This window comes from Haliaeetus albicilla, chromosome 27, assembly GCF_947461875.1.
Source record: "Haliaeetus albicilla chromosome 27, bHalAlb1.1, whole genome shotgun sequence".
Classification (NCBI taxonomy): domain Eukaryota; kingdom Metazoa; phylum Chordata; class Aves; order Accipitriformes; family Accipitridae; genus Haliaeetus; species Haliaeetus albicilla.
The window spans coordinates 8,706,074-8,718,432 of record NC_091509.1 but is presented as its reverse complement, the minus strand read 5'-3'; the positions used below and the strand labels follow the sequence as shown (position 1 = coordinate 8,718,432).

Genomic DNA, 12,359 nt, shown 5'->3' with positions numbered 1-12,359 from the left:
TGGGCGGCAGGCCCATAAGGTCGCTGGTAAAAGGCTAAGTAATCCAAAATCTTCTAATTAGGGTGCCAAATGTTAAGTACTTAAGTATGTTTTCTTACAAAGATACTGCCAGGTTGCATTATCATTCATTTCTAGAAAAATCCAAAAGTATTTTAGCCCTCCAAACAGCAATCTGGCAGTCTGAGAAGCTTTCTTGCGCAGTAGACAATACTGGATAAACAAGAGCCAGAGCTCAGGGAAAGATGATGAAGTAATAATGAAAAGATTATCAATTTGCCAAGTGAGGGCTAATGAATGACACTGTGCTAAGGATCAAGTCTGGCCATTTTTACTAAAATAATGTCTTAGTTTGACAGCTTCATGCCAGCATCACACCAGGAGTGAAAAATCACTTTGGGCACAGAGATAATCTAAAAATAAGAGAGAGTATTTAAGCTGGTCCCAGCTGAAGAGCAGGGAAGTCCATGAATAGAGTCAGAAAAAACAAATGTGGAGAAAAACAGGGCTGGGGCAAGATTCCATCATGAAGGGTGTGACTAAAGCAAAGTATTGTCAAGTCCACGTTCCACAGAGGACTTAATGCATTTTACATTTTGGATGTACATGTTATGACAACTGATACTAGGTCCTAAATTGCACATCTTTGGTCTTGCATTAATTTGTATTCTCAGAGTACTTAATCAAAATCTCAGAAGGCCTGCTGTTATATTATTCCAACGACACATACGTAAACTAGGCAATAACAGCAAGATGCTCCTCTGGAGCACCCCACTACTTAGTCCTGTTTTCCTTAATACTTCATTTACAATTGTTCATATTACTTCAAGGCTAGAAGAGATATTCAATACATTACAGAATTTTTGGCTTGCCCTGTCTTGGCATTTCCTAATTTACATTTGTTATTCTCACTCTTGCCTTGAAAAAAAATCATCAGTACATCCCACTTCCCAAAATCACAACCAAGCAAGGTAAAAAATAAACAAAACACCTCTCCGTGGTATTAACATTGTTCCTTTCTTTAGTAAGATTCTCTGAAATAGTAGAATTTACTCTATAACGCAACAGTGCCTGCACCAGCAGGCTTTCAGATTAGAAAGCAACAAGTAATACAAAAGAATTCATGCATCCTTGAGCGATTCTTCAGACTGGTCAACTGCACACTGCCTGCCAAGTTATGGTTGACACCGAAGTTTTTACTTCCTCTGATTTAACTTCTCCATTAGTAGAAACCTTAAAGCCCATATAAAGTATATATGGTTTCTTATTTCCCTGAGCTTTCAGTAAAATGTTTCCAATTCTAAAAGGCATGAGAAATAAGATCTGCCAGGATAATTCTGTGGACTTTGTCTATAAATATCAGGAGCTGATACAATGTTCCCTATGGATATCATTCTGGAGTGGTTTGGGTTTTTTTACACATAAATCCATTAGGAAAGAAAGTCTTTGCATAAAGGAAAGTGCAATAACATTTGTGAGGGTTCAGTAAAATCTGCAACAATTACATCACTTTTTAACTTTTTGGAACACCTTAGCAGAGACTTGCTATTTCTGAACATAATTGGTTAAGAAGTCCAGTATTTAAAAAAAAAAAACACAAAAAACAACAGAGGGAATTGTGTTCAATTAGATATAAAACACTTCCCTGTGGACTGTATCCAGTTTGTGTAGCAAATGCTCCGTGACAGGACACTGCTGTTGCTCTATGGAAATGAATTGTCCTCTGAAGTGCATCTTTCAGATGACAGAGAATTCAAAGTAATGTTTCATTGCTGTTGAATGGACTAAGACCTTTACAAGTTAGTTAATATTTTAAAAGCTCTTATGCATTACATTTTAAACAAAAAATATTTTTATTTTAACATAATGCATATAATAATGTAAAAATATTATTGTAATAACTTACTATGTAAAAACCACTCCTTGTTTTAAAGGAAAAATCCAAACAAGTCTACATGAAGACCCCAGACTTTCACCACCAAGCTTTCTAGAAAAAACACGCTAAAATAATGTATGTGGAAAAGGTCTATAAAATGGAAGGACTGAGGCTACTATCTCTATATACACATATATGTATATTCATATGTTATCCACACCACCTTTCAGTTTGGTTCGCATGCACTGTTATTGAACAAGGACAATGCATGAAGTCTTTGCAGTACACCTTGGTCTAGGTCACCTGGATTTATCTGTTTGTTTTCTCAGCACAGGTGCTGAGGTTTGGATTTGACTCTAATACCTGTAAGAAAATGCTGGCTTGTGTACTAGATTTTGATATTTTTGGTTCTTTGAATAAAAAAAACCTACAAGGCAAGAGTGCTAGAACTACCAAAACAGTTGGGCAAAAAGACCTGTCCAAGTACAGGACAAAAACCAGGGAGAAAGTAGTTACTAGGATCTGATATATCTGTTCAGCTACTCCAAAGGAGTCTATAGCAGTTGCAGCTTCAGAAAAAGCAGCAATAACAGAAGGAAAACATCTGATTTTTTAATTTCAATTCTGAGCTAGTCTTTTTTACCTTTTTGTGTTTTCATTTATGTTCGGCTTTATATTTCACCTCTTTCGTCTGGTAAATTTTTGTCTCATTAAAGTAAAATAATAACACTGAGCATGAAAACAGCCTTCTCCTTAAAACTGTTTGCATGGAAGTAATACAGCTACTGCTTAAAGTAATCTCTATCATAGTATGGCTGGAAAAAAAAGCCCAATTTTGAAATACCAATGCTATTAATAGCATATATGAAGGTAAATGAATGAAAAAGTTAATTCCCAAAATTGACAAAATAATCACTTCTCAGGAAGTTAATACATGATCCAGAGAGATGAAGAATGAGTCATACTGTAATTTTATGGCTTCAGTTTTACAGTGTTCCTGAACAGTGGCAACTTTTTTGGTTTTGGGTTTGTTTTGGCATATGAAGGACATACACATATAATGCAAACTTCTCTATGAATTAAGGGGATAATCAGACTGTAGTTTTTAAAATTGATTGCTTATATTCAGCTATATCTCCTTGTAAACCACACATATAATTTGGTTTTTAAGTTTTTAGTTTAATTATAACATAATATAATTAAATTAAAACCAGTTAATCCCTGGGATATGGGCATTCACATTGAAGAAAATAACATAACAAAGAAGCACCACCTGAAAAATGATCTCTGAAGTTTCTTCTGTGACCAGGCTCAAAGGGATTATTTGGGGTGAAATTAAAATTTTAATTATGCCTGAAAACAGAGAACTCAATGTTAACTAAAGGTACCAATCTAAGCTTATTACATATTAGCCACAGAGTCTCTTTGATAACACTGGAAAACTATCTCACTCTAAATTTGCAAATCGTATTCTGTTTCAGTTTGAGACTTCTCTGGACTGCATTTCACTGAATTGCAATGAAGTTTTTTGTAGCCTGGGGTTCTGTAGTTCTTCTGCAATCAAGATTTCCCAGGAGTGCTGTAATCTGAAGTAAAGATGAGAACTAGGTTTTTTTTAGTTTAGAAAAAAATACATCAAAAACTGTAGCCTTGCTGTATTCCTGAATCCAGATGGAATTTACTTAATAGTTTGAGAGGGGAAGAAAACCTGGAAAAAGAATCAGAAAACTATTGAATGGGAACAATGTGTTATGCACACCAGAATAACATATAGCCTGGCTTTGGGGGGCACTTAGATGTGGGTTCAAGTCCTTTTAGAGAAGATAATGCAACAGAAGATCTGCAGGCAAATAAAAAATTAATTATTGACACAGCCTAGCCCTGAAGAATAGTTAAGAACATAAATAATTTAGAGAGTACATCTGAAAGCATGCATTATTTGAGAGCAGAGCTGAGAGCATTCTAAGAGGGACAGCATGGTGACTGGAGATTCACTGGACCACCACCACTCGCTCAGTTGCTGTAAGAGGACTATACCAGGCATTTGCAAGTTATGAGCAATGACGGGTAGAAATAAGCCGGCTGTGCTATGCAAGGGAGTTTACCCTTGAAATCTTAAAGTACAAGTTACCTAAGTGAACCTGCAAGACCGTTTACTTTCATAGTGTGGAAAATCCACTGCTTCTTGAGCTATACCAGCGTTGAAGAAGAGGTATGCATATATTTGCCATCAGTATATCTGGTGAATCAGTTTAATATATATAACCCAGACATAAATAGGAAAACCTTAGCTATTATATAGAAATTTTATGTTGGGGTTTTAACATATTATTCCATCTCAGTATGCTTTTATTTTACAGGAGACTACGTAGTCATGTCTGTTTACTTTAACCTGAGCAGGAGAATGGGTTATTTCACTATTCAGACCTACATTCCCTGCACACTTATTGTTGTGTTGTCCTGGGTCTCTTTCTGGATTAATAAGGATGCAGTTCCAGCCAGAACATCACTGGGTGAGTTGTTTTTTTCTTCCTGCTTTTATTCAAGTGTTATGATGTTTATTTGACACCTCTGTGGATCACCAGTTTGTAAATGTAAGAGGAGAGAAAATTTCACATGAGCTCTCCTAGTTTAAAGGGCTGTAGTAATTTCCAAGGGATAACACAGCCTAAACCATCTTAGCATCTCTTCCTTTTCACTGTGTCAGAACTTAACTCTGAGTATTGTAGATTGCCTACAATAAAAATTTTGCATCTTTTCTGGTGACAGCAGTATTTTTTTATAAACATCAAGAATGGGGAACATTGCTGGATTAGAGGCAGGAATGCACTAGTTTTATTTGCTTTACTTCCATATCACAGTGACTAGCAATACAAATGAAATAACTACCAAGAGTAAATCAATCTTTCTGGCTGCCTGTGTGCCATAGCGGTAAAAAGGGGAGAATGTAGCACCCTGACTTCTACTTTAGGGACCAACAATCAAATGTAGCCTTCAGGCCACAAAATCAACTGAATTTCGTGGGATCTAAAATCCTATACGTGAAAATGTGACACACAATTAATAGGAATTAGCAATTTCTACACATTTAGCAACTGTTCCACAAATAAACCAAAAGAGAGACCAAATCAACCTTGCTTGTGCAAAAGAGCTGTAGCTGTAAGAATTAGCAAAGTAGAAGCATTCAACTAGAGAAGGTTAAACACATTTTCTATTTCTGCATTAAATTCACACAAGTGACAATGATTTTAGTTTTTCCTTCTGCATTTTCATTTCTTTACAGAACTACAGCACAGAGCACTGGAATGCAAAATGAGGGACAGCATTTTCATTCCAGAACTCCCTTGAAAGAAACACAGGAATAGAGGACCAGTGGCTCCCATGACAGAAAGTTATAAGCATTTTATTGCCTTTTCCACATCCTCTCTAAAAAGAGATTATAAAATCTGCTTTAAAGAAGTATAAAATTAATAAAGGCATTCAGCTGTTATTTTAAATTTTATTTAGATACACAAAACAGACCAGTCCCTCTGTTGAGAATTAGTCTATTTGTACCACTGAGGAGGTAAAATCAGTGGTATGAAATTTGCCATATAAAATGTGATGGATTTTAACTGTTCTGATGCATTTTTAATGTTCTTCACATCATAGTAGAGGCGATAATGTTCTGAAAGGAGAAGGGACCGTGAGGCATGTCACAGTTCTTCTCAGTTATAGACTACAGTCACTTATGAAGGCCAGAAGAGATACTGCTCTGGAACAGAGAGAAATCTGACTTCACAGAGTTACAATTACAAGGAGCCCTGACAGACATTCCCTTCCAGCTTTATATGCAAGAAATCACTTAAATAACAAGCAGCGGATAATTTGTGTGGGGCTAGCCTATTTTGCATACAACTACAATGCATTTAGACAAGAGAAAGGAAACAGTTTTATTTCTTTATGTAGCACTTACAAACCTACACACATTTTGTCCTGAAGTTCCTGCTGGATTACATGCTTTCTAAAGAATTTTCATGAATTTCTACCTCATATAATGGCTGCAAGTATGTCTCTTACTTGCAGGGTATCATTACCCTGCAATTAAAAATAAGCAAAACATATCTCAACAGCACAAAAAGTTTGAGATTGGTCTTGAGGTTACTTTGAAGAATGGAGTAAAATGATTTTTATTCTCCACCATGATTTTCTCACTCTGACACAAGTTCTCTTCTCCCTACCTCTGTTTAAGGGTTTGAGCACACAAACCCCAAAACTAAGTTTCTCAATTAAAAATAAATAAAGGCCCCCTCGATATAAACTACGAAACTAAAAAACTAAATTGAATTTCTTAGAATCAGAATCCATCTAACCAAAGTATTCTGCAGAGCAGCACTTGCAGTGCAAAAATGTATCATACCCCATGTTAATCCTAAAAGCTCTCATTGAATCCACATCTGGGATGTGCTGTTTAATATCTTTGCTATATGTTTGAACTCCAGGCATACTTCAAAACCAGTCAGAGAGAGATAAATGGCAAAATCAGTTTGTTACTTGAAGTAATAATATTTCTGTTGTTTTCTATGTATCTGCCAGGTATTACAACTGTCCTGACAATGACCACGCTAAGTACAATTGCTCGTAAATCTCTTCCCAAAGTCTCCTATGTGACAGCAATGGATCTTTTTGTGTCAGTCTGCTTTATTTTTGTTTTCTCTGCACTGGTGGAATACGGAACTTTGCACTACTTTGTCAGCAACAGAAAGCCAAGCAAGGATAAAGACAAAAAGAAGAAAAATCCAGTATGTATCTTTTTACCAGCAAGGTCTAAAATTCAATTAGGTTTTCTGAGAGAGCATTTAAATCCTTCTTTATGCTTGTACTTTATTTTCAGACTTTGCTATTACATATATACTCTTTCTTCATATCAATAGGAATGCAAACATTCACTTTGAGAATGAAAAGCTCATATATTACAGTTGTCTGGATACCAGAGAAACTAATTTCTTAGAATAATGATCCTTTTAACCAAAGAGTTCTGCAAATCACAACTATCACCAAAACCATTATTTATGTTACACATAGAGCTCTTTCTGTGACCTTTATGGAAGAACTGTCAGTTTCTCTGTCTTAGCTTTAGCAATATTCTCTGCCATTTACTTATGTCCATATTATTGACATGACTCTGTTTTTCTTATTATCAGGACTACTGTTAAACTTTTATATTCAAACTATGGAGTGTGCTTTTTCTAATTTCCCGTTAAGCATCTGTTTCCTTTTCATTGTTTCCTTATCTTCTTTTTCTTGTATTTCTTACCTCCTTCATCTACTTCTCTCCCTTAGAAAGTGATTTGACTAGCAGTTTACAATGTTACTTACGGATGCATGCTACACAATAATAAAAAAGTGTATATAATAACCACAATAAAAAAATCCTGGAAATAACCTCAGTAGGGATTTGGGGTTTTGCCCAGATAGGGAAAAAGTTTGTTGTTTATTTTGTCCAGGACAGATTTCTCCTTGCTTTTTGCAACTGAGCTGAAAAGTCTGTTGTCTAGCATCTCTGAGGTAAAAAGAATTAGTGTACAACCCTAGAGGGAAAAATAGCCTAATCGACTACAAAAAAATCCAAATATGCCTGTGAAAAATGTGAAGAACAAGTGTTTTACATTAATAGAGAGTATTTTCAAATTCATTTCAGGCATCTAGCAAACAATGAAGTCACTTGGATTTGCTCTGCTAAAATCTTCAAGGACTTTTGAAGATATTCTCTCTTAGCTATAATATACAGCACAAAAAAAAAAAAGAAAAAAGTAATTAAAGAACCTTTTATTAGGCATTATTCCTATATTTTCAACTTTAAAAGCTGATGAGAAGTAGACTCTAAAAAAAACATCTATAAGACTACAGAGGAAGAATTATCACCTAACTTTAGGTATGCTAAAGTTGAATTTGATCATAGGATTCTTTTGGTCAAAAGAAAGAAGGGGGCACTTCCAGAGGGTGATGCGTCCTGGCCTGTCTTAGGCCAAAATAAAAGGCTGGCTGTGTGCATGTGTGTCTGTCGCAGTCAATTAAAGAGCAAATTTAGTTGTCTCACTTAAAAGATGTCCATATAAGGGCAGATTACTTGTTCTTTACATTACTTATTTGTGAGCATTTGGGGACAAACAGAACTATAAATGACTGCCTGGATCCTAATCACAGAATCTAAAAAACTTAAAAGTAGGATGTTAAGGACCCAGCCTGCAGGTAAAAAGAATTTTTTCTAAAAAGTGTTTTTATAAACTGTGAATGGTCTCTTTCAAAACAGTTTAACATAAAAGATTGGAATCCTCTGGGAATACGAAAAGATCTAAATGGAGTTTGATATCTTATGTCTTTGACCCAGATGTAGTTACAAAACAGTGACAAGTGAAAAATGTGGGGGGTTTATATTACAGATACTTGTTTAAATTGCTATTATCCCAACCCTTCTATAAATTTAGTTCTTTTTGACTTACTATGTTTTAGAAACATATTTTTAATTTATATTATTTTTGTCTCTTTCTTTCTTTCTTTCCTTTCTTTAATTTAAACCAAACCCCTCTGATTCTCTTTTCTGTCTACAAAATGAAAGCTTCTTCGGATGTTTTCCTTCAAGGTATAATGTTTTTTGCACTGGAAATTCACTGCATGCGACTGCTGAATTTAACTATTAGAGCTTATATGAGAGTGATGTTTTGTTGGTTTTTTTGTTTTTTTTTAATGAGACATCTAAGCATTCTACTCAAGTTAACTTCCTAATTAAGTAGAATGGTTACATATTTCTAAACAATTTGTAGAGTTGATTCAGCAGCCCAAATACTGATTCACTATGGTTCTGAACTTACCCAATTTCAAGAGTGACTAACATTATTGGATCACATGAATTAAGAGAGTTTAATGTTAAAACGTTTCTGCTCCTCTCTTTCTCAATTTGCCATGGGATCCAATAGCACCAGCTACACCAGAAGCCTGCAGTACACCCTTTTAGAACTCAACTCTGATCCCTTCTTTTTAACCTTTGTGACTTCACTCCAAATTATAAAACCAAATCTGTTCTGATGTTGACCTGAACAAAATTCATTGTCATTATCAATTACTCAAATGCTGTTTCTTATGCAAAAAAGTCAGAGTTTTGAAAGGGTTTAAGATGCATATATATTTTTAATGCTGTCACTGGATCAACACACTTTTAGCAAATTAACAAATATATCTAGATATGTTCCACATCTAAAGCTTATCTTCATTCAGAAATGCAGAGATTTCATAAAAAAAAAGAATCAGGGAAAAAAAAGAAAACACATAGAAGAAAAGCCAAAAAATTTACATACTTATGGAATGGAATTGTTGTTATTTTACCCTAATAACTATCAGCAGGAAATTTCAATGCCTGTCATCCTAGCGTTCACCAAGTGCTCAAATGTGTTTTAAATGCTTAATTTGCTCAATTCATTCCAAATATATATGTGTGTATGTATGTACAGCTACTATATAAAATTTGGAACATGTTGAACCTTCTAGTTGGTGAACATTAGTAGATGGTGAACTGTATATATTCAAACAGTTGGAGAGTCTTATAGAGATTCTCCTAACCTTATTCAAAAGACCCAGGTTTTGCCTTTTTTCCTGTATGTATATTTGCTTCCGTCTCAACATGAACCAGCCCTATATTAAAATCCTGCATTTCCAATTGATTATTTCAGTTCCTTCCATGTGCAATACATAAATTGCTTTCAGATATCAAGCAGCCACATAAAATATAAAACACAAAGGAATTTCAAAATACCATCAGTTACATTCCTGAATGTTTCCTTTAACCTCTAATGTTTCCTTAGCTTGGCTTTAAAGCTAATTGTCTACAGCTGTTAACTTTATATTGATTTGTGCTGCTTTCTTGTAAAGTTAAAGTGTACAATGCAAATGATTTTAGTAAGTTCAAGGTAATATTACCATTAGAACTCCTCAGCAATTTCCCACGTACCCCACGCAGAGCCATCATTCACGTGTTGACCATTAGTCTCCATCTCCCTGTTGGTCTGGTGATAATAACAGAGTCTCTCCCTCCTGCCGTCTTTTTCTTTTTCTGCCACTCCACCTTAGGCACCTACAATTGACATCCGGCCTCGATCAGCTACTATTCAAATGAACAATGCTACACACCTCCAAGAAAGGGATGAAGAATATGGGTATGAGTGTCTTGATGGCAAGGACTGTGCCAGTTTTTTTTGCTGCTTTGAGGATTGTCGAACAGGAGCATGGAGGCATGGAAGAATACATATCCGCATTGCCAAAATGGACTCCTATGCCCGCATTTTCTTCCCAACTGCCTTCTGTTTGTTTAACCTGGTATATTGGGTATCATATCTTTACCTTTAAAAGCAGAAGGAAATCAGTGATATGAGCCTTACTCACTGAATTTCTTAGAGAGATGGTTTCCTAAGTCCACTTGAAGTATCTACAATGCGCTTTATAGTGGTCTGAATTCTTTAGTGCCATAACCCGGTAAATATGAATCATATCATTTGTCCAAAAATTGCCATCAGGTTATTGTGAATTAAATGTCCATTCAACATGCCAAAATAATTTGAAATAAGTGTCATACAAACAGGTAATATACAGCTATACCTGCTGGAATAGAGAGAAAGAAAGCAGACAGGACAAGGGGAGCATGGGAACATCACATAATAGTTGGTACTGCTATTTCAAACAGGAGTGAGAGGAGAATTCCCAGGTAAAGTGCTGTACAGTTTGTTAACATTGGCTATAATTATGCTATAGCTTTATTCTCTGTGGGCTTTTCTTTTTGGAAGAGTCATCTCTCACTTTGAATAGGTATTATTAAGCTAGAAAAGTTAACTTCTACTCCCACCAAGATAAAAATAGACCTTTCCCTTTGCCATCCCTTTAAGAGCACATGTACAATGCTGTAAATATTTCAATACCTTGTAGTACATAAAGTCTAGTGCATGCATCTTTTGGGGGCCAAAATAAATGAAACAAAGGTACCATAAAGTTTTGTCTTTTATTTTGTGTCTCTGGATGTGCTATTGTAATTGAAATGTGGGCAAAATTTTCTCTTTTCCTTGAAAAATTACCCCTTTCCCTCATGCATGGAAGATCCAAGCAGACAGCACTTTCATGTAAGACGTTAGAGAAGCCTTAAGGATTCAAATAAATAACATGTAGACAAATCTGTATGGCCAATATAATAGCTCATAAAGTATACTGTATGTGTCTGCTGCAGTTGTATCCTTCATTTTCCACTGATGATGTTGCTATATTTCAACTGAATTTTCAGTAATTATACATTGCAAGATCAGCTTCCAAATTTAATCCATGTGTTTCTGTTGTTCTTTTCCTATGTTGAGCTCTACTTTCTTTCCTTACACAAGTGTTCGTGGTTTTTTTTAATTCTTTAATCCAGTCCTGGAAATAGCTTTTATTCTAGACATTATTTTTACATAAGAGCCTCAAGTTCACTTTGAAACATTAGAATTGTATTATATATATACACACATACAATTCTCTGCCCGTTCATGTCCTTGATCAGCAATAGCTGTTGTCAGCGCTGCTTTTCACTCGGTGAGTACCTTTACTAAAACAAACCTTCACCATGGCTAGCACACAGTTTATAGATAGCCTTGAAAATAAAAGGGAACAAAGGGTGTCTTGGCTACTAAATCAAATGTATGTAGTTTATGTGTATTTAAAACCTTCAGCCCACCTGGGTGAATCCTGAAAACCATTTATCCACTGGTTTTCAGAACCTGTATGATGTTCAAGTATTCAAGCACATGTAAATATGATTGACCTTTTTTTAATTGTCAGAGATGGAAAATGTCACCTCCAGGAAAGTGGGCTTGCAGATTGAAAAGGAAGATATATAACTTACCATTACAGAATTATTAATAGCTAAAATGGAGGAAAAGGAAAGTTTTCCAATGTTTGTATAGTTTTGGAAATAAAAATGTATAAAAAAGGAATAACTCTTGATCATCTATTGCTCCTTGTCCAATGTATTTGAAAACATTTTAATAAAGGAATTGCACACACCTGTGGACTTTTTCAATAAAACCGCTGCACTCAATTCCAGTTTTCTTGTGATTAGTTTATTAAAAGCATGCTTCAAGGACTAGACTGCTTGACTATTTTGATTCATCAGCTGCCTAAATATAAATGATTATAATCCTCATAACCCTTTGCATTGTCTCATTTTGTAGTCAAATGGCTCACCCACAAAACTTTCAAGGATGGAGACTAAATCTTTAAAACCATTTTGAAGATTATCTTTTAAAAAAAAAAAAAACATTTTTTAAAAAAATCACTTAATTCAAAGTATCTTAATGAAGAGAGATAACCTTTCTTTATCTACTTAAAGTAGATAGAGTGTTTCCACTCCCTGCATGAGTGTCAATCATCTTTCACACAGAAATGTGCTTCAGCTGGTGCTAGACAGATCACTAATTTGGGGTTTTTTTTGCAG

At 35.1% G+C, this 12,359-nt stretch overlaps 1 protein-coding gene across 3 annotated transcripts in view; it reads left to right on the top strand.

Moving 5' to 3' along the window:
- Positions 1–11,963, top strand: part of GABRG2 (gamma-aminobutyric acid type A receptor subunit gamma2) — a 72,275-nt gene extending 60,312 nt beyond the window's left edge. For 2 of the 3 annotated variants that reach the window (XM_069773097.1, XM_069773099.1), the window contains exons 7-10: positions 4,234–4,386; positions 6,449–6,654; positions 8,472–8,495; positions 9,977–11,963. In XM_069773097.1, coding sequence (XP_069629198.1) covers positions 4,234–4,386; positions 6,449–6,654; positions 8,472–8,495; positions 9,977–10,252 — 659 coding nt within the window. In that variant the 3' untranslated portion in view covers positions 10,253–11,963. The remainder of the gene's footprint in view (positions 1–4,233; positions 4,387–6,448; positions 6,655–8,471; positions 8,496–9,976) is intronic. The other variant, XM_069773098.1, reaches the window with a different exon arrangement.
- Positions 11,964–12,359: the final 396 nt, after the last annotated feature.